The following is an 18911-nucleotide window of genomic DNA, read 5'->3' on the forward strand; positions in this document are numbered from 1 at the left end:
ATTGTACCAAATTAACGTTCAATTAATATTTGGTTCATGATGCAAGCTGCAGTGCCAGCTTAAATTAACAGAATTAACACATGAAAAGCAAAAGGTCTGTTACTTATCTTCATTTATTCAATCCACCAAATGAGGGAAAAAAAACATGATATACAGAGGGGGAAAGAAATCCTCTCCAGGACATAAAACATGACTCAAATGTTTTTCCTCCATTTAAATGAGACGGCAGAGCGACATGAACCTGAGGGCACTAGGGCAGGGAGAGGGGAATGACGTGCAGCCACCCGTTCAGACTCAAAATGGTTGTGGATTATTTTTTATGAAACAATAACCAATGTTCACATGGTGCACATGCAGAAAAACAAACAATAGGTTTTTTAGAAATATTTAAGACATCGTGATGGGGTTCAGAGGATTATTGCCGTGGAACTTCTCCAGGGGCTCCACCAGGGTGTTGGCTGCCGTTCTTCTATACAGTCGAGGTTCGTTGGGATGGGTGGAATCAATGGCTTCCTCTCATGACCGCAGAGCTGCCACTTTCTTTTATACAGTTGAGTTGAGGTTCGTTGGGATGGGTGGACTGGCTTCCTCTCATGACCGCAGAGCTGCCACTTTCTCCACCAGCTTGTCATAATTGGCCCCAGAGAACTCTTCAACCTAAAAAAAGACAATATGCATTATTAAGGGATAATACCGTTTGACCCTGGACCACCGCTTTGTTGGTCCTCGGTCACCCTGTCTGGGTTTTTGTTCTAATAAGGGTTCCCCAATTAGCGGGCCATCTGCGGCCCGCGGAGCGCCCCCTGGAAGAATTTCAAAATAAAAACAAATATTTATTTCTTGGGGGGGGGGGGGGGGGGGGGGGGGCTTTAAATGGGGGTCAGTACCCTCAGTATGTCAAACTGGGGGTCCTTTTCAAAAGGGGTCTTGCCCTGAAAATTTATTTCAGGGCAAGACCTCGACCTTGCGCGTGCCGACTCGGCCCCCAGCCTGGTACCCTAGTCAAAATATGGCCCTTGAGGAAAATTAATTGGGGAACCCTGTTGTACAGTATACCTCTTTTTATACATTTAAGCTAATGCGAAACAATCTGCTGAATTGAGTATTAAACAAATCTGTATAATAACTGTGTGTGTGTGTGTGTGTGTGTGTGTGTGTGTGTGTGTGTGTGTGTGTGTGTGTGTGTGTGTGTGTGTGTGTGTGTGTGTGTGTGTGTGTGTGTGTGTGTGTGTGTGTGTGTGTGTGTGTGTGTGTGTGTGTGTGTGTGAGAGAGAGAGAGAGAGAGAATACACACACACACACACTCTTGAATACAAAAGTGAGGACGCAAATTGCGAGATGAGAAAATGAGATGATGTATGATGATAAGAGCGCCCCTCACTTCACACAGGTGTGCTTTTTGAGGGGTGCTAGCCCCTCCTATATACAGGTTTAATGTATGTTTTTAGTTCAATGTTTGTTTTAAAAACGCCATTGACAATGAAGGGAAAATGTACGTCATCTTGTCCCTAACAAACATTAAATGCCATTATATCAAATGCTTAAATTAAATTATTAAATGCCATTATTAACAATAAAGAGAATTTTATGTTTGTGTTGGCATCACCTAATCAACATGAGTTAGACTTTCATATATTAGCGCCCCTCACTTCACACAGGTGTGATTATTGATTTATAGTAGGATAAATTTGCGCGACTTGAAAAGGTGAAATGGAAGTGGGGGGGAAGGCATTTTATCTGAATATGTCTAATCATTTTCAGAGCTTCCGTGCTCCAGACAGAAGCGTTGGAAAATTGTGGGAGGCCTGCGATATTAGTTATCCCTGAACTGTAACTAAATAGCTTACCATCTTTCCATTCTTGTAGAACTGGAATGTGGGCATACAATTGATCTTACATTCTGCAGCCACGTCCTGAGAAGGAAGAAGAGACGGTGAACATTATTCTCGTGCTTGCTTGCTCAGATTGCATTCGTTGTTGCGTTCACCGTTTACTTCCTCATTCTTCACTTGTTGATGACGGGGAGCGTCAACCTACAGTAGCTGAGGGTTGCCATGGCAGCTTGATACACAACATCAACCCACAACCAAAACGTTTGGTGAGATATTAAAAAAAACAGGAAAAACAGGAACTAAAAAAGCTGTACCAGGTAAGCCTATTACCAGAGTTATTTTTAGTCATGTCCAACGTCCAAGCCGGCTGATGTGATATACCTGCCCTGCTAGGGCTGGGCAATATGACGAATGCAAATAATGAATGATAAAAATAAATGTGGGTGTGAAGATAGTAGATCTACAAGCTTGTGTAGCAAGTTGTGAGCTTGTAGATTAATTATACTGAAGGATCGTTATGACATGCAGTTAATAAAAAGCAATAACTGATTTAGTTCATTACAAACAAATCTATTCCAGAAGAGTCCATTTCTATTCCCAACCCTAAATCAGCTGTCAGACACTGACGAAAGCCTGTGTGCGAAAATGTGTCTGGCTGGTAGACTGCTGCTGCTGCGGATCCTAATCATTATTAAACAAGACTCCTAAGACGGGAACTGAGTGGCGTTCCGACGCAGCACCATTCTGACTACGTGGCTTCCGCGTGCGGTATGCGAGATTTTTTTCCCTAGGATAGCTCAGGGAAGGAGCGCTGTGATTGGTTGTCAGTGGAGTAGGAAGCGCTGGGTTGTGTTTTGGACCGCACACAAGTGTTTATGCCTACTAGTACTCTAACCCTAACCCTAACTCTAACCCTAACCCTAACCCTAACCCTAACTCTAACTCTAACCCTAACCCTAACCTAAACATAAACGCAAGCAGGGGAGCAACGCATCCTTCACCAACCTTAATCCAGTTTTTTTAATGCAACCTTAATCCAAAAACTATTAAAAAGTCTGCGGTTGTAAAAATTGTGGCGGCAGTGGGGCGCGAACCAGCGAAGTATTATTACAAGTCGGCGGAGTAGTCCACTAGGCTAGCGAGGCAGCTGGCAGAATGGGGTTTTAGTTTATATTAGAAGGTGAGGTTCCGCCCGCGCGGGTGGCGCTTTCCTTGACTACTAGTAGTAGGGCGGGTGGACTCAGAGCTGGGTGTGGCTGCGCACCTGTTGTGCATGGACTTGATCAAGGCACAACAGGATAAATCAGTCATCTCAAGAAGAGCTTCTGTCCGGACAAGACTTCGGTCACTACCCAGGGCAAGGAAGGACACAACACAGGAAAGCAGATAGCTCCCCACTGTGCGGACAGAAGCTCTTCTTGAGTGTTTGTGGAGATGACTGATTTATCCTGTTGTGCCTTGATCAAGTCCATGCACAACAGGTGCGCAGCCACACCCAGCTCTGAGTCCAGTTCTAGTTTGACTCAGGCCAGGTGTGACTGCTTAACTCAGTCATATCTCAGTTCTCACAATAATATTTATGCTCCAAAATCTATAAAGCTCACACACAATTAAGGTAGTCAGTGGTTCCACACGCCGCACAAAATGCCCTTTTTTCAATTGAGCACCTGTCCCTCAAAATGTCTGTGCATGCCACTGTTGAGCACGTCGGAATGGCAGAGCGCGAATAATGGGCTTCAGAATGCTGGTATGTAACCGTATATTCCCTTTCTATGTAACCAAGTTGGACCCTTTATTAACATTAACCTCCTGCTGCCATCTTTTCCATTCCATTGTACTTGTAAATATTGTAAGGGGTGAATCACTTTGCTGTTCTTGTAAATATGCATGTCATTGTTTTGAGTAGCAAGAATTGGAACTTTTCTCTTGTTGCGTTGTGCCCATACATCCACAGAAAATAAACTAAACTAGATAAATAAAATTGAGCAGTTGAGCAACTGCATGTACGCATAATAGCATATTCCTTCGATTAATGTCGGCAGAAACTGTTTTTGATGAGATATAAAGGTTAAACAGTAAACACACTGACTTACCGCTGCCTCATCCACGTCGACCTTCAGGAAAACAACGTTCTTGTTCTCTGCTTTTTCTGCCAGTTCCTATGGGACAATAGATTAAGCAGAAACTATAGTAAAATACGCACATCACTTCGTGGAGGTGCTGGGTTCAAAAAGTGGAAAAAAGAGGGATGTATAGAACTGATGGCAGAACGGTATATAATTTGTTTATATTGCAACAAATTCCAACAATTCCCTGGTTTAAATAATGTCAAGGAATTGGCTCGACAGAAGTTTTCATATAAAGCAGGCATCGTCTGGGTTTCCCAGACTGTTTATTACAGTATGTGAACTGGCACTGGGTTGCCTGGCCAACAGTCATCTAGTGGAGAAGCTGCCCCACTGATCAACACCACCCACTTGGCAAAAGGCCCTGCATAACACTGGAAGTGCAGCTGGCAACACAAGCCTCAAGTGGGATGCAAAATACGCACGCTTTGCATCAACAAAAGCTGGATTTCCAAGTCTTGATGGAGAGCGACCTCAAAAGAGAAGTAATGAAGAAAATCTTGAACAACAGAAACAGTATCTGAGCCCGAGCTGGAATTTGGTTCTTTGGCTCGATTCCAGTCCAGTGCAGTCTACAGTACATCCTTCAAGTTTTTCAAATACCGGTATATAAAATAACATTTGAAAATAGCAGATCTACAAGCTCACAATGCGTCGCATCGATACAAATCGATACAAATACTTCAAAATTGTAGGCTATACTTAAGTACTATAAAGTATAGTAAGGGTAGGCAAAATAAGCTAATTAGCTTCAGCCTACACCTTTTTGGTCATAACAATGTATCTGTATTTATAAAATTATTCATTTTGACCAAAATAAATCATTGAAAGTACAGTAAATGTATACCGTTTCTTTCCACCACTGCTAAAAACACTGGGCTCAAGTGATCGCCATGCTCTCGAGGAGCTCCAACTCTGCAATCACAATCATCTGACCTCTCACCTTGAAGCGAGGGGCAATCTGTTTGCAGGGGCCACACCACGTGGCCGTGAAGTCCACCACCACTAGCTTGTCCCCAGCTTCCACCAGGATGGCATGGAAATTGTCCTATAGAGAGAGAATGTCAAACATTATTATACTATCACAACAGATCATCAATCCACATCATATACAGTCATTATACATTCCCACCCAAATTCACATTGTCCACTTTATATTTGTGGCATGATATTTACACACCTTCGTTCTGGCTCATGTAATGCTTGCAAACAATGCTTTGGCACAGTGGTGGAAAGTACTTAAGTAAAAGTGTCAGTACAGCAATAGATGTGATAAAAAAAGAGAGAAAAACACCTTTATTAAATTAAAGCAACTGCCAACATGTTTCGACCTAACAGGTCTTCATCAGGGCAAGAATGAAGGACAACATCCTCATTTCTTAACCTTGTGTGCCCGGATCCTTCTCTTTTCTTATCATGTTTTGATCGCGTTTTTTGATCCGTGTGAGCACCTTTTTATCATTATCACATCCTGCTACCTCCATTGAGCACCTGGTTAGTTCCTCTTTTTTCTCCACAGAAATAGATGTACTCTGTTACAAGTTAGGCTTAGGGTTATAAAGTGCTGAAGTGGCTGATGTATGTTTTGTAATAATCAAAATCTACAAATTAACTAAAGTTGTCAATAATAGTGGAATAAAAGTACAATATTTGCCCCTGAAATATAGTGGAGTAGAAGTAAAAGTACAAAAAATGTTACATACTCAAGTAAAATACAAATACCTCAAAATTGTAGACTACTTAAGTAGCCTGCAGTACTTAAGTAAATGTAATTAGTTATTTTCCACCACTGGTCTGGCATAGATATGGAACATGTAATTAAGATGTAGACTATTCATTGTATTAAACACACAATTGCTGTATTACTTGGGTGATTAACATTGATACCCTCGCAAAAAACATGCAGTAATCCTGGTCTCTAAATGCCTACACCCGCACAGTATAATTGGTATGAAGTGTAACTGAATATCGCTGTTTTAGTATACCCACTTAACCCATTAACCTGAGTTTGATTCTACAAATGTTATGTTATGGTTATGGCAAAACTTAACTTAAATTATAATCACTATTATGGATCCATAAAACATTTATTCAGCCCTTTTGAATGCATTAATTGCATACACTATTCGGTGATATATTTTCTGCCTATTCGGGCCGAAACCGAATAGGCCGAAAATGCATTTTCTGCCGAATATTTTCTGCGGACGAATATTCGGTGCATCACTAAAAAAAAACATTGATACAACCTACATACTGTCTATTTATACAGTAGGCTACCATAATATTTTATGTCATATGGCCTCAAGGCATGCCATTGCTGATGGCAATCAGCATACTTGCACACGCCAACACAAGCACACAGTACAAGCACCAAATTGTATTCAGTTTTACAGTGGAATTTTTTTTAGACCACATTGTTGCGAACGCAGTGATTGCGAACGCAATGAGCACTAACTATGAGACCCTGCAGATCATGTCTGTGTGTGTGTGTGTGTGTGTGTGTGTCTGTCCCGCTGTTACACCACCCGCCCGCCACCAGAGGGCGCAGCTGTAGCACACAAAACACACACACGCACGCACTCACACACACACACACACACACACACACACACACACACACACACACACACACAACTTAACTTAAAAAAAATACTTAACACTTAATCTTAAAAAAACACAAAAAAGAGAACTTTAAAAAGAAAACCTTAAAAAAGTATGTAATTTATTCTAATTGTTGTTATTGCCATTTACGAGCTGCGTTCGCTTCCCGCGTTTGCGCGTCTTACTTGTGAATAGACTAAATGCCAAATGGTGATACTTGTAACTATTGATGGTGCATAAATACAAAAAACTATAGCAGACCTTGGGGGGGAAATAATAATCTAAAAATAATCTAGCAGGTGCAGTGTATAAATGCAGGCTGAATTATTCTATTGAAACTTAAAGCCCCTGCAGTCAGACCCCAATACAATACAATCTTATAAAACTCTGACAGGTTTGCAAGCTAGGATGACACATTTAAATATTATAGTAGTATGATGGTATAACACACAAATTGTGACATAGCATATAGGCTACAGCTACACTGATACATTTTTGTAAATCATATCAGGATCATACACAGAAAGCACGTGATAGGATACATTTCCAAGCGCTTCTGTTACCATAGTTACCATCTGACAGTGACACTATCTTGCCTGAATTAAATCATAACGGACCATTCCTTCAAAAAGTTGAATTCCAAGCCCTGAAGCAGCAGTGTTACACAATGTGTGACCTAAAATAATTTCCTAAAACTCGGTTTATGTTTGCACGTGAAAATGTGGTTGATGTTTGTCTGATGCTATACGGCTAACGGCTTAAAGTTACACGGGGTTAAATTTTAAAAGCTACATGCTTTTCCCAGTTATGTGTGAAATTATGAAATAACAAAGCCACTTAGCCCACATTGTTATTGTTAGCATGCAGCTAAAACATTCTGAATTTATAAAGAAAGATCCAACATGCTGTCAAAATCGGTATGAATGGAAACGCCGCTCCCTGCGAACAGCGGCCCCTGGCGCCACAGAAATCCATAGCTTGCGAATATCATGCTATTTAAATATCATTGAGAAAATATGCTGCCATTTGTCCCAAAGCGACTGCAAAAAAAACATGCTATTTATATAACAAAATGCTTTATACCCTGCTGCATAAAATGTATATAACGATGCAATGTGACATAGCTCTGTTAACAAAAATGCTGTACTATACTTTTTTTGACACTTGCTTTGACAATGTAAACGTATTTTCTCATGCCACTAAAGGTCCTTTGAATTGAATTGAATTATAACGTCCCTCTCCTCCCTAGTTTATATATCCCTCACCAGCATGGTTGGCTGTTGGTAACTTGGTAGCCTACATCATCACACCAATTAAAAGGCAACGTCCAACATTCAGGGAGCTTTAACAGATGTCCCTCGTGGCAACACGTTACACTACGCCTGTGACATCATTTAAACTACGGTATAGCCTATAGGGCCTATAGGCCTACTGTTGTTAAACTTAAACACACACTCAACTCTGGAAACATATTTTCCATGTCCAGGCTGGGTGGATGCACAAATTAATTGGCGCCTATACTAAACAATGACAGCACAGATGCTAAACCAGTTGGACGTGACAATAACATTACAAAAGAAAAGATACACATAAAACAAAAGCTAAACACTCACCAGGTCTTCAACTACACGAACCATGATGATGATTGATGATGATGACGACGGTATTTCTCAGGTCTCAGGATGATGATCAGACTGCTGCTGACTGGGACGGGAGTGTATAGTGCTTCTGTCTGTTTGCCTGTGTTGCCCACTATACTACAGAACCTCCCCTTTGCGGGAACACCCCACAGCACAGCATGCACTTTGATCATTGGCAGCTCATCAAGTCATCACGCAATCAATCACAAACCAATGATCACATCACATAATCACAATGATCAACCTTTGCTGTGTAAAACAACAAAGCAGGTTTTATTTTCCAAATTTCCAGATACATCGAAGAATATAATATCGAATCATGTTTAAGCTGTTCATGAATATATTTCTAATTGTATTATTTCCCCCCCTCTGTTATAAAGTGCAGTTTGCAGCATGGGTCTGTAAAAGGAGCCACGCGGCGCGGGTATCCTCTTCCTCGAGTATAGTCACTATGACTTGACACATTCCTCCGGTCTACTGTTATTGAATTATGAATGAAGCTCTGCGAATGTTCAATGGCAATGAAAGTATGCGCAATGCCACGCCCTCGTGTAGACCAGGCATGTTAATGTTATCATCCTATATTACTCCTTTATGATTACATTATTAATCGAATTGAAAACTCATATTCAAAGTGAAAACGATTATTTGCTAGACAAGAAACACAAGCATTACATTTGAATTAGTCCCAAATCTGAGGTTAACATTTTCGTTTTCCTGCCTAGACAATCTCTTGAGCTCATATCGAATGCAATTCTCATCTCCAACCATGGAAACAAGACCACAGCCTTATGAAATTCAAATCAGTGTATAAAAATAGCCTCTTTTTTCCTGATCAAACAAAACCTCCAGTAGGCGATCAGAGGCCATGCAGTACACTGGATGCTTTATGTTTGAGATAAAAAGGTTTTCTCCTTTCCCAGAATGATAATTCAATACAAATTAATAATAATACTAAACTAGGGCGTAAGTGGTTAAACTACTTTTTCCCATGTAGGTGTATAGCTTAGCTTGCTCCATTTTCTGGAATATGCACAAATGTTATTTCCTAATGAGCAAAATATATTACAAGTCATGTTTGCTTTGTTCTTTAACCGTGTCTGTCATGTCATAGCCTACTGTCATGTCTTTACACAGGCATTGCATGTCAAATGTCAAAACAAATAACTGTGTGTGTGTGTGTGTGTGTGTGTGTGTGTGTGTGTAATGGGCATGGTTCAACAGCATGCTCAGGTGTGACACTGGTGACCTTAGGACCCCACTGGTTTGGGCTGGACAACTATGTGTGAAGTATATGAAGACAAAGCAGCGCCCGCCGCCCCCACAATAAGACTTGAGGCAGACAGGAAAAGTTGTATAAAAAAACCTACGTTTTTATTATAGAAACGCTATCAGTAAACTTTAATATTTGACTCAGCTGAATGAATTGTAAGTGGACCAGTAATTACATTGCAGATAAAACAAGTGTGCTCCAAAGTACAGTAGACCTTAAACCTAGCAACTTATCACAAACATTACATGCTATAACAAATACATGTTTGTTAACAGAGTTAACATTTGTTAGCTTGACAAAAAACAAGGGCATTAATTTACGGAAAAGGTTACAAAGTTGAAATATAGAGAATAAGATCCCGACAGCCGACAGCAACGATATAATAAGGCTTAAGTGGTTAAAGGTGAGTTAATGTGGATATCAAACTCTCCAGTGAGTATTGCTTTTCAAAGTGTCTTGATCCTTGTTGGGATTAAACTTTGACAATGGCCTTGCCAATGTTTTCTCCCACTAGTAATCCCATGAAAGCAGCTGGCATGTTCTCAAATCCTTCTGTAATGTGCTCTCTGTACGTCACTTTACCCTGGAGGATGAAACATGCATAACCAAATCACATATCACAGATATTTATCAAATTGCATGACTGTGGTCGTTATAAATCTCTATATAATGTTTATGTCCGATATTATGCCCAAAGCACATATGGGAGCTTCCTTTAATGCTAATTACTGTATTTTAGGTTGCCCAATATTCAAACAACTAGTAGGCCAAAATGTCTCAAGCTTAAAACCAGAAAAAGGTAGAAAAAGCGTACACATTACACAAGAGTACGTTTCATAACTAACCTCCTTCACCCAGGCCATCAGCCTTCTGAGGGACTCTGGGTTTTTGTGTTCCCACCTACTCTGCATGAAGCCCTCCATCTTTAGCTGCTTGAAGATCATGGTGAGGTGAGGGTACGGCCCTGAGGGGTACAAAAGAATGGGTGGTTGGAACTTAACTCGAACTGTTTTTTTCCAGTTCCCCCAGTCCTGTTTAATTGAAATTTATTTTAAATGTATCTAAATCTTAAATCTTTATACTATTGCTTTTCCTACTGCCTTTTGTGGAATGTAGTATTCAATGTACACCCATGTCTCTTGTGTGCGAGCCCATGCACACATGCACGCACGCACACAAGCAAAATAAATAAATAATGTAACTGTTTCATGCACTCATACAGACACACACGCTCACTAATATTTTTTCAGATACATCTCACATTTTAACAAGGGGCCGCAATGGAAATAAACTTTTTTATTTTCTGTACATATAAACACCAATCAAACAAACATATCAATCAGGCAATCAATCAATAAATTCATTGATCTGAGCTTGTAGATTGGGTAACAAGCTCAGACGTGTCATGATGTGTTGTGAGCTTGTAATCTTTTATTCTTGAAAATGTTTCAAACATTGTTGAAAGATTTCTCCTATAATGAAAACCAAAATATAATAGCCAGGTGTAAAGTGTTTAATCATCTTAGTCTCTGAGAAATGAGTATGATCTACCAATGTTTTCGATATGGGACAGCGGCTCCCTCTAGCTTCAAACTCAAGTATGACACCATATTGTGCAAATATTCCCTTTCCACGGAACATGGAGGATTCCTAAGCCATAGAATTTGTCTTTCAACGATGAGTGAATACACACCACGCATGGATGCATGTTCAGCAAATGCAGGGAAACACAAACCTGTTTGTGGCGTGGTGTCATTGTACAAGGAAATGCCTCCACACACGGCTATCCTGCCAAAGTTTTTCATCTGTGGCAAGGCAACACTGGAGAAAGGCCCTCCTACCTGCCGTCAAGGAAAAGAGTATCAGTTGGAATGCCCTTTATGTTTCCCTAAAATAAGATCCATAACAAGGATGGATAGGATCAAGATCAAGAACGAGTACCTCTGTTGTACTTTCACAATTAGATCTGATAATCATATCATCATAATGATGTGTGACTGAGTGGCATAATTTACTCCCCTGTTTTATTACTGTTAGTTGTGTAAAGAGATAAGAAATGTGGGTGGATGATTTCCATGAAACCATGTGGTTTCAAGAGAATAACCGTCCGATTCACAGCTCAGCATATTTCCTGTCAGTAGGCTGGGGTGCAAAACCCAAACTCAACTGTACTACACCATGCCATACATATTAGGGATGTGAGTGTGACACTACCGAACTCATAGCTAGTGGCAAACACATGCTAATATACTTAAATTAGCTTCAATGAGCTTCAATTCATTTTATAAGATTTAAGATACATTCATGACCTTCAGGTATTTAGAAGGCATTTTAGAATCGGCCTCAGTCCAAAATGGCAGTAAAGTCTAAAATAGGAAAAACATCCCAATAACCCTATAAAAGACCCAATAACCCTATCAAACAAATACATCCCAAGATTGTTTTATGGTAATGACGGTTAAGGCACGTGTAAGTGTAAATCAATGACGAATGCTTACATTCTCAAAGTAGCAGTCATATCCATCCGGGGAGGCGTCTTTCAGGGCCTGTTCCAGTGACGTCACACCTTTGTAGTTGAAGGCTTCATCGAAGCCCAGGTCTTTGAGGAAGGCCACCTTGGCCTCGGAGCCTGCGCAGCCCACCACCTTGCAGCCCTTAAGCTTGGCGATCTGGCCAACCACAGAGCCCACTGCCCCGGCTGCTGCGTTCACCAGGAGGGTCTCCCCAGCCTTCAGCCCCAAGACCTCCTCTATGCCATACAGAGCAGTTAGACTGAAAGAAAGACGTTACATTTTATCATATGGAAATACAAACTAAAAGAATGTAGTTATAGCAAGTCAGTTAGCCATCTGTTTCCTTTTTTAAGTCTAGCCTTCAAAGCATGCTTCTGCAGAGCCAAGAGGGTGTGTTCATACAGGCCTAAAAGTACTTTATTTTAAGGCCACGAAAACATGATAACTAATTTGCTTTGGAAAACATCTGGACTAATTTACCGAAACGGTTTCTTCATACTGGTATACACAAAACAACAGCTGCTAGTGACTCCCAGATGATTTGTTTAAATAAAGCCTAGTAAGAATTCAAGATGTTTTTGTTTCCTTCCTACCAACGCTTCTCTTAACCTTTATTGATACTGTAATTGCTTGTTGAAGACTAAAATAAAAACAAAATTGATTAGTATGAACATAAGCCCTGCACTGTGTACATATACAAGTGTCACACAAACATATTAGAAATCCACAGGCTCATAACATGTCTAAATGATGGTCAACTAAACGAAATTTCAATTATTTTCCAAAAAATAGACAAAAGTGTTTTTTATAATTGATTAAATACATTTGTTTGATAAAGTGTTGCACCTCTATTGTGGGGGAAATGCTAAACTCTCCCAACTTCAGCAACTGCCAGCTACTGTAAGCTTCACTGTCCTTGATCTTACCCTGGCATACCCACAGTGCCCAGGGCCAGGGACATGGGAATGTCCTGAGGCCAGTCGTGCATGATGGGAGTCAGGTCTGTCCCATTGGAGACTGTATGGGTCCTCCAGCCACACCGACCAACAACATGACTGCCCACTGGAAACGTTGGGTTCTTACTCTGGACGACCCTGGATGAAATGGAAGGAAGAACAATAACAATTAGACAGTTCTCTTCTTTGTTCTGCCACCACACAAAGTACCAGACCGCCCCCACAAAGTCAACATTACTGTGTGAAGAATGAACGAAACACAGCGAACGTTCCCTTGATTCCATCATGGTGCATCATGGTGACAAAAAAAAACAACTGAAAATGATAATCACAGTCTAATGATCAAGTCCAAATCAATGCCAGTTAGATTGGTGGTTTACGTTTAGAATGTATGGGACAATTGGGTTGAAAATCTGCTCGGTTATTTAATTCTAATTCTAGACTAAGACTTTCTTTTTCCTTTTTAATTTAGTATTTAGTATTTCCTCCAATTTAGTCACTATGCCCAAACATTTGATTTCATGTCACGTCACAACCCCCCCCCCCCCCCCCCCCCCCAAAAAAAACTGAGACTCTATGGATCCTGTTATATAAGATCATATTCATAACTGAATAATGATTTAAATTGTTAATTTATTATTGCTATTCTAATCATGTAATGTGGTTCATTGCATACATAGATAGGATGGTGGAGTATGATGATAGCACAATGTCGCATAGACGTGAGCATGATCTTACAATGATGTCATCTTTGAGAGAGGCCTGTGGAAAAGTATTATCAAGCGGTAATTTGTTCTATGATTGCAGTCGTGCAAGTCTTCTCACTGAAAACACTCAGAACACCCAGCCAAGAAGTCTGTCATTGTTTTTACTCAGGATTACTAAGCAAGCATCAAAGGCCTTGGAAATTAACAGCAGGTGCAGAGCATATTCTGTTCCAGTAAATGTCAGGCATGCATGTCACACAGGGTAAACAAAACCTTTTCTGTTTGTGTGTGTGTGTGTGTGTGTGTGTGTGTGTGTGTGTGTGTGTGTGTGTGTGTAATATCTTACTTTGCCACCTGAGTTCCAATCATGACATCTCCTTCATTCATGCGAACTCTACTTAAAGGTCTGCAGTGAAAAACAATGAAATTATCACAGAAGCTCTAAAGGTACAACAACACATTAACATTACATTTCAAGTTACTGGCTAAACAAGATAATTACAGGAATTGTTTTCAAGGACAATCGTGCTATTTTTTCTCTCTTCCAGTTTCACAACAGACAACACATACATGAAAACGTTTCCCAGCTACCTCATGTATGGATCCACAGTGAGAAAAATGGCTTCCAAAAGCACCTCTGCAACAAGAACAGATGCATTAGGATTAGGATATACTAAGGACAAATAGATCCATCAAGATACTGTGGGAATATCAGAGGTATATGATCATCAGAGGTATATGCACACTTTACTTTTTAATGTTTTTAAAAGGCTATGTCTCATTTGTGTGTGTATTGTTTTTAAATGTGAAGCACCATGAGTTGTGGAGAATGGCATTTCGCTCCCCTGTATTATGGAAGTGACAATAAAAAGTTAAACGTATACTGACTCCGATAAGGATATATAAGCCAAGTAGTACAGTCCATACAGTATCCATTCATATACTCAGCTATAGATGTATATTGAATGTGATAGATAGTATATAATAGGTATATTATATAATATACATATATAATACAATATATATTGTATATTATAGGTATACATTTATTGACAGAATATAGATGTTAACTCAGTCAGATGAAAATATGTTTATTTTATCTTAATGGTAACTCTCTATTGTACTCTACTACTCTATGTACCCATGTGTCATTGTTTTATGCTTACTGCTGTTGCTGCATGACTTCACTGCACTCCACTGAGACCAATAAAGTAAACGATTTAACTGACTATCTAAAGACATACAGTAAGTACAAAATGTTGCCAATGTTCTAAAGTGAACACCAGCGGCAGCAAGGTATTAGCCTCTAGTATAGCATTGTTCACCTCCATCTTTAGGCTCAGGGAGCTGCTCCAGTTTCAGTTCAAAGTCACTGTTCTTGGGGAGGCCCTCAAAGTGCTTGGTCAGGATCCACGTCTTAGCCTGGACCATGGTTCTTTGTTTTGGACAGCTGCGAGAGACGAGAGATGGAAGTTAGCTGGTTACTGACAGCACTGCTGAGGAATTCTGGATTAAACAGGATGTTGAGGCAAACTGAGTCAGAGCCCGTTTGTATGTCTAAGAACAAGACGTTTATATTAGCTCATGGGAGAAGTACGGTACATTAAACACTGAGGTTGGTGGTCAAGTTGCGAAAGGAGGGATCACACCATACAGTATTTATAAACAAATTGTCCTGTGTCATAGGACAATTCTGTACTGAAAACAATATTAAACACCAGGCCTGCATGCCATGGTGGCTTGATTCTATAATATTCAGGTATCAGAAGTTCAGAGCAAATCACAAGGTCAAGGGTGAACATGATAGACAGTACCTCACCTAGCAGTTAATATAAGGAATTATTCCTGTGCACCATTTATGTCATCATGTTAAATGCAATGCATTCACTGAGATCATCACACATTAATTACACATGATCACAAACATCTGTATTCTGTAATAGACTGAACTTTGAATCTGACCCTGTGATTTTAATCAGGACTATGGGGTGTACAATTGTACATCAGACTTCGTCCCAGGCAGAGCGCCTAGGTTCCCCCTTGTGTCTCTCTGCTGTCTCTCACTCTCAGTTCTTCCTGATTTTCTGTCCCATCTTATACATCTCTAACATGTGGGTGTCACCTCGTGTGTGTGTGTGTGTGTGTGTGTGTGTGTGTGTGTGTGTGTGTGTGTGTGTGTGTGTGTGTGTGTGTGGGTGTGTGTGTGTGTGTGTGTGTGTGTGTGTGTGTGTGTGTGTGTGTGTGTGTGTGTTGACCCTTAAGGCTCTGTTGCCTCAGTCAACAAGGTACCACATGTGGTCTATTTCGAAAGCATTCTTGAGTGATACAAGTCACAATGTCCACTATATAGCAGGATGAATTCACAGCTGTTGTAAGCTTTAACAGATTATCTTGTGTGTCCCTAGGCCATCTTTAGTGAATTTGTATCCTAGCTGACCTCTTCACTCAGGCCGAAGTGATATGTGTACAATTATGACATATGTTGAGAGGCATAAGCTATCACTGTTGTAGTATACAACATGCTGTGTACATTGTATATTCATGTACAGGTGTAGGACTATAGAACCTCTTGAATTATAGGAGGCTTTGTGGTTGGTTACAGACTTACAGTATGCCACATCCTGGAATGCTATCTTTTTGATTGACTGAATACTATATTAACAGTTTGCAGATTGTACAGATTGTTAAAAGGATAACTGTTACAGTACACAAAAGGCACTGGGGGCTTGTTTCCATTGTGATCTAGCCCACATTTTAGATTCTCGTAGATGACACCGATTCTGGCATTTTCAATCTACGATAAATAAAATCTACGAGAGTCTAAATTTTGGGCTAATTGTGATCCTGATTCCTGTGTATTCAAAACGTGCAAGATATGAATACGAGGAGCTGTACATTCACATCTAAACACTGACAGACAGACAAAGGCAAATAGTATAAGCCTGTGCTTTACCATTGCTATCCGCAGGAGAAGAATTTACTGTGTTTTTTATTACCACCACCAGAACGGTACTATATCTCATCATCATGCTCTTGTGCAGCAATACAAAACGAAACACAATAACACATGAAAAAAGTTAACAATGTGATTTTTTTTAACTCAACCACTTGGCCAGCACAGCAAACCTTTTACGGGCAGACCATCAATCAATTAATCAACACATATACTATCTATCTAAAGCTATTAAAGTGAACGTGTTAAATGTACAGTATATAAGCACAACTTGCACAAGCATCACATTAGACTACTTACCAGTCGCCGTTCTCCATAAAGAAATGATAGATCAGATGACTGACGGCTGGACCACTGAAGAGAGAAATCACAAAAGGGGAAGCGTGGGTGCAGAGAGGATTGACCCTCTAAATGGGATTGGTTGAGGGTGCAGAGAGGAGGGACTTGAGGTACAACCTCCAAATGGGATTGGTTGAGAAAGTTTGGCTCGGGCGGAGTGTTGTGACCATAAGTGACGAATAAGCGATACAGCCACAGACGTACGTGATACGTACGTAATTGCTTGACGTTCATTTCGTTTGCAGCGCGGGCATTTCCTTTCAAAACAACGACGAAAAGAGTTCGTGACATGATAATGTTAAAATAACGTCGTCACCTCTTCCCAAGTTTGTTGGTAAGATAATACAAACATACTCACTTTTTGCAGTTAACTGGAACTGCGGTCGTTATGTGACAATTCTTACTTAGGCGCCGTCGCCTCTCGAGTCGACGCTTTTCTTGTTTAGCTAATGTAATGTTTGTTAGCCCATGCTAAACCAAAATATATAGTCGGTGTCACTTTACTTTCTACTGGCTCTAGGACTAGCACTGCCAGCATTATCCGTAGCCTGACTTCAGGGAATTGTAAGTTATTTATGTAATATGCTAGCCTACTACTCCCACACAGCTGTAGCACTGCACCCCCTAGCCCCTTTCGGGACCCTACATAAAGCTTTTCTGAAATTGTCGAACAAAATGTCAGAAACTTCAGTACCATTGGGTTCTGCTTGGAGGGCTATGCACCCCCCCACCCCAGGTCCTTTCGGAACCCTGGTCTAAATACAAAGTTTTTCGTATTTGGGATGTCCCAAACTCCCAAATACAAAAAAAGGTTGTTGGAGAGAGTGAAGATGAAGAATGCTACTAAATGTCTTTAGTAGCAGTTTTATTTGATACAACAGATGAGTCGACAATAAAATAATGATTGTTGGACACAATGAGAGAAAGGCCAACTAACGCCAGGGCTCCACTGGGCGCGTCTGCGGCGCGTCTGCGTCGCGTCTCCGTCAGTGTCGGGAATGTGCCCTTTTAATCAATGGAGGGTGGCTCCACTGCCCGCGTTGCGTCGCGTCTCCGTCACCATAAAATTGAACCGGTTCGTTTTTTGACGCACGCACGCGTGACGCACGCGTGACGCAACGCGCCCAGTGGAGCCCTGGCGTAAGGCGTTTGAACACTGATGCCTGCCAGTCACAATGTGGGATGCCTGAAAAGTCTTGAAAATGAGGGACTGTCCCACGCAAAGGGGAACATCTGATCTCTCAGAGAATGAATGTATTGACTTTAAATGGCAGGTTTATTTGATACAATACAAGTTAAAACAGATGACAATAATATAATAATTGGACACAACTGAGAGAGTAATAATCATAATAAGTGGAGAGAAAGATGGAGAGATGTCCTATCCCTATCGCCTCAAAATGGTTCGGGAGTCTGACACAAGTTTGGAAAAGACTAGACAAAGTTCCAGGAGAATGTAAAATCAATCTCACGGATACAAAGCGATATTTTGGCTGAACAGTCTCTTTCCTCACAGTAAACATCCAGGTGCCCCCCACCCCCTATCTGCCTCCCACTTGCCCAGGTTTACATTATCGGCCAGGACACTCCAACCATCCTCTAAGTCTAAGCTTAGAATACGGTAAGTGATGAAATGGGAATAGAAAGAATCATTAATCAATCACTAATGAACAGGAATACATTTTAATTTCTGGTATTCAGAGACATTCAGCCCCCCCCACGCACACCCACTACACTGCACATATACACACACTGACACATTAAGATTGCACCCACAACGTAATTCAAACATGAAAGTACGTGCGCACACATATGTAAATTAATATATAAAAATAATATTCAGAAGTAGGACCCATGCACAGCACATTCAAGCACCTCAGTGTGCTATGATCACTACATCATTCTTAATTTCGTATTTGCGAACGCAGTGAGCCACTTACTATGACAGCAAGGGCTGAATGTCTGTGTATG

The 18911-nt window shown here is 40.6% G+C and overlaps 2 protein-coding genes across 2 annotated transcripts; both read right to left on the reverse strand.

Moving 5' to 3' along the window:
* Positions 1-92: 92 nt before the first annotated feature.
* txnb (thioredoxin b) lies at positions 93-8304 on the reverse strand. The gene is made up of 5 exons (XM_083788835.1): positions 8173-8304; positions 4902-5006; positions 3926-3991; positions 1848-1913; positions 93-657 (listed from the first exon to the last, which is right to left on the reverse strand). The coding sequence occupies exons 1-5, from the start codon at positions 8194-8196 to the stop codon at positions 592-594; spliced, it is 327 nt and encodes a 108-aa protein (XP_083644961.1). The 5' UTR covers positions 8197-8304; the 3' UTR covers positions 93-591.
* A 1247-nt stretch (positions 8305-9551) lies between these two features.
* On the reverse strand, positions 9552-16979 carry LOC310875366 (prostaglandin reductase 1-like). The gene is made up of 9 exons (XM_083788571.1): positions 16902-16979; positions 14974-15098; positions 14240-14285; positions 13995-14054; positions 12912-13079; positions 11971-12244; positions 11208-11313; positions 10318-10436; positions 9552-10055 (listed from the first exon to the last, which is right to left on the reverse strand). Exons 1-9 carry the CDS (start codon positions 16916-16918, stop codon positions 9945-9947), a joined length of 1026 nt encoding a protein of 341 aa, XP_083644697.1. The 5' UTR covers positions 16919-16979; the 3' UTR covers positions 9552-9944.
* Between the last annotated feature and the right edge of the window lie 1932 nt (positions 16980-18911).

The sequence above is a fragment of the Protomyctophum parallelum genome, assembly GCF_964188405.1.
Source record: "Protomyctophum parallelum genome assembly, chromosome: 18".
NCBI lineage: Eukaryota > Metazoa > Chordata > Actinopteri > Myctophiformes > Myctophidae > Protomyctophum > Protomyctophum parallelum.

Bases quoted from the DNA above. Each gene is read 5' to 3' on its own strand.
- txnb (XM_083788835.1), bottom strand. From the start codon at position 8,196: ATGGTTCGTGTAGTTGAAGACCTG. The intron at 5,007-8,172 runs GTGAGTGTTTAG...CTCTCTCTATAG, and splicing joins TTCGTGTAGTTGAAGACCTG to GACAATTTCCATGCCATCCT. The intron at 1,914-3,925 runs GTAAGTCAGTGT...CTTCCTTCTCAG, and splicing joins TCGACGTGGATGAGGCAGCG to GACGTGGCTGCAGAATGTAA.
- LOC310875366 (XM_083788571.1), bottom strand. The intron at 14,286-14,973 runs GTGAACAATGCT...TTCTTGTTGCAG, and splicing joins CCCTGAGCCTAAAGATGGAG to AGGTGCTTTTGGAAGCCATT. The intron at 10,056-10,317 runs GTTAGTTATGAA...TTCATCCTCCAG, and splicing joins TGATGGCCTGGGTGAAGGAG to GGTAAAGTGACGTACAGAGA.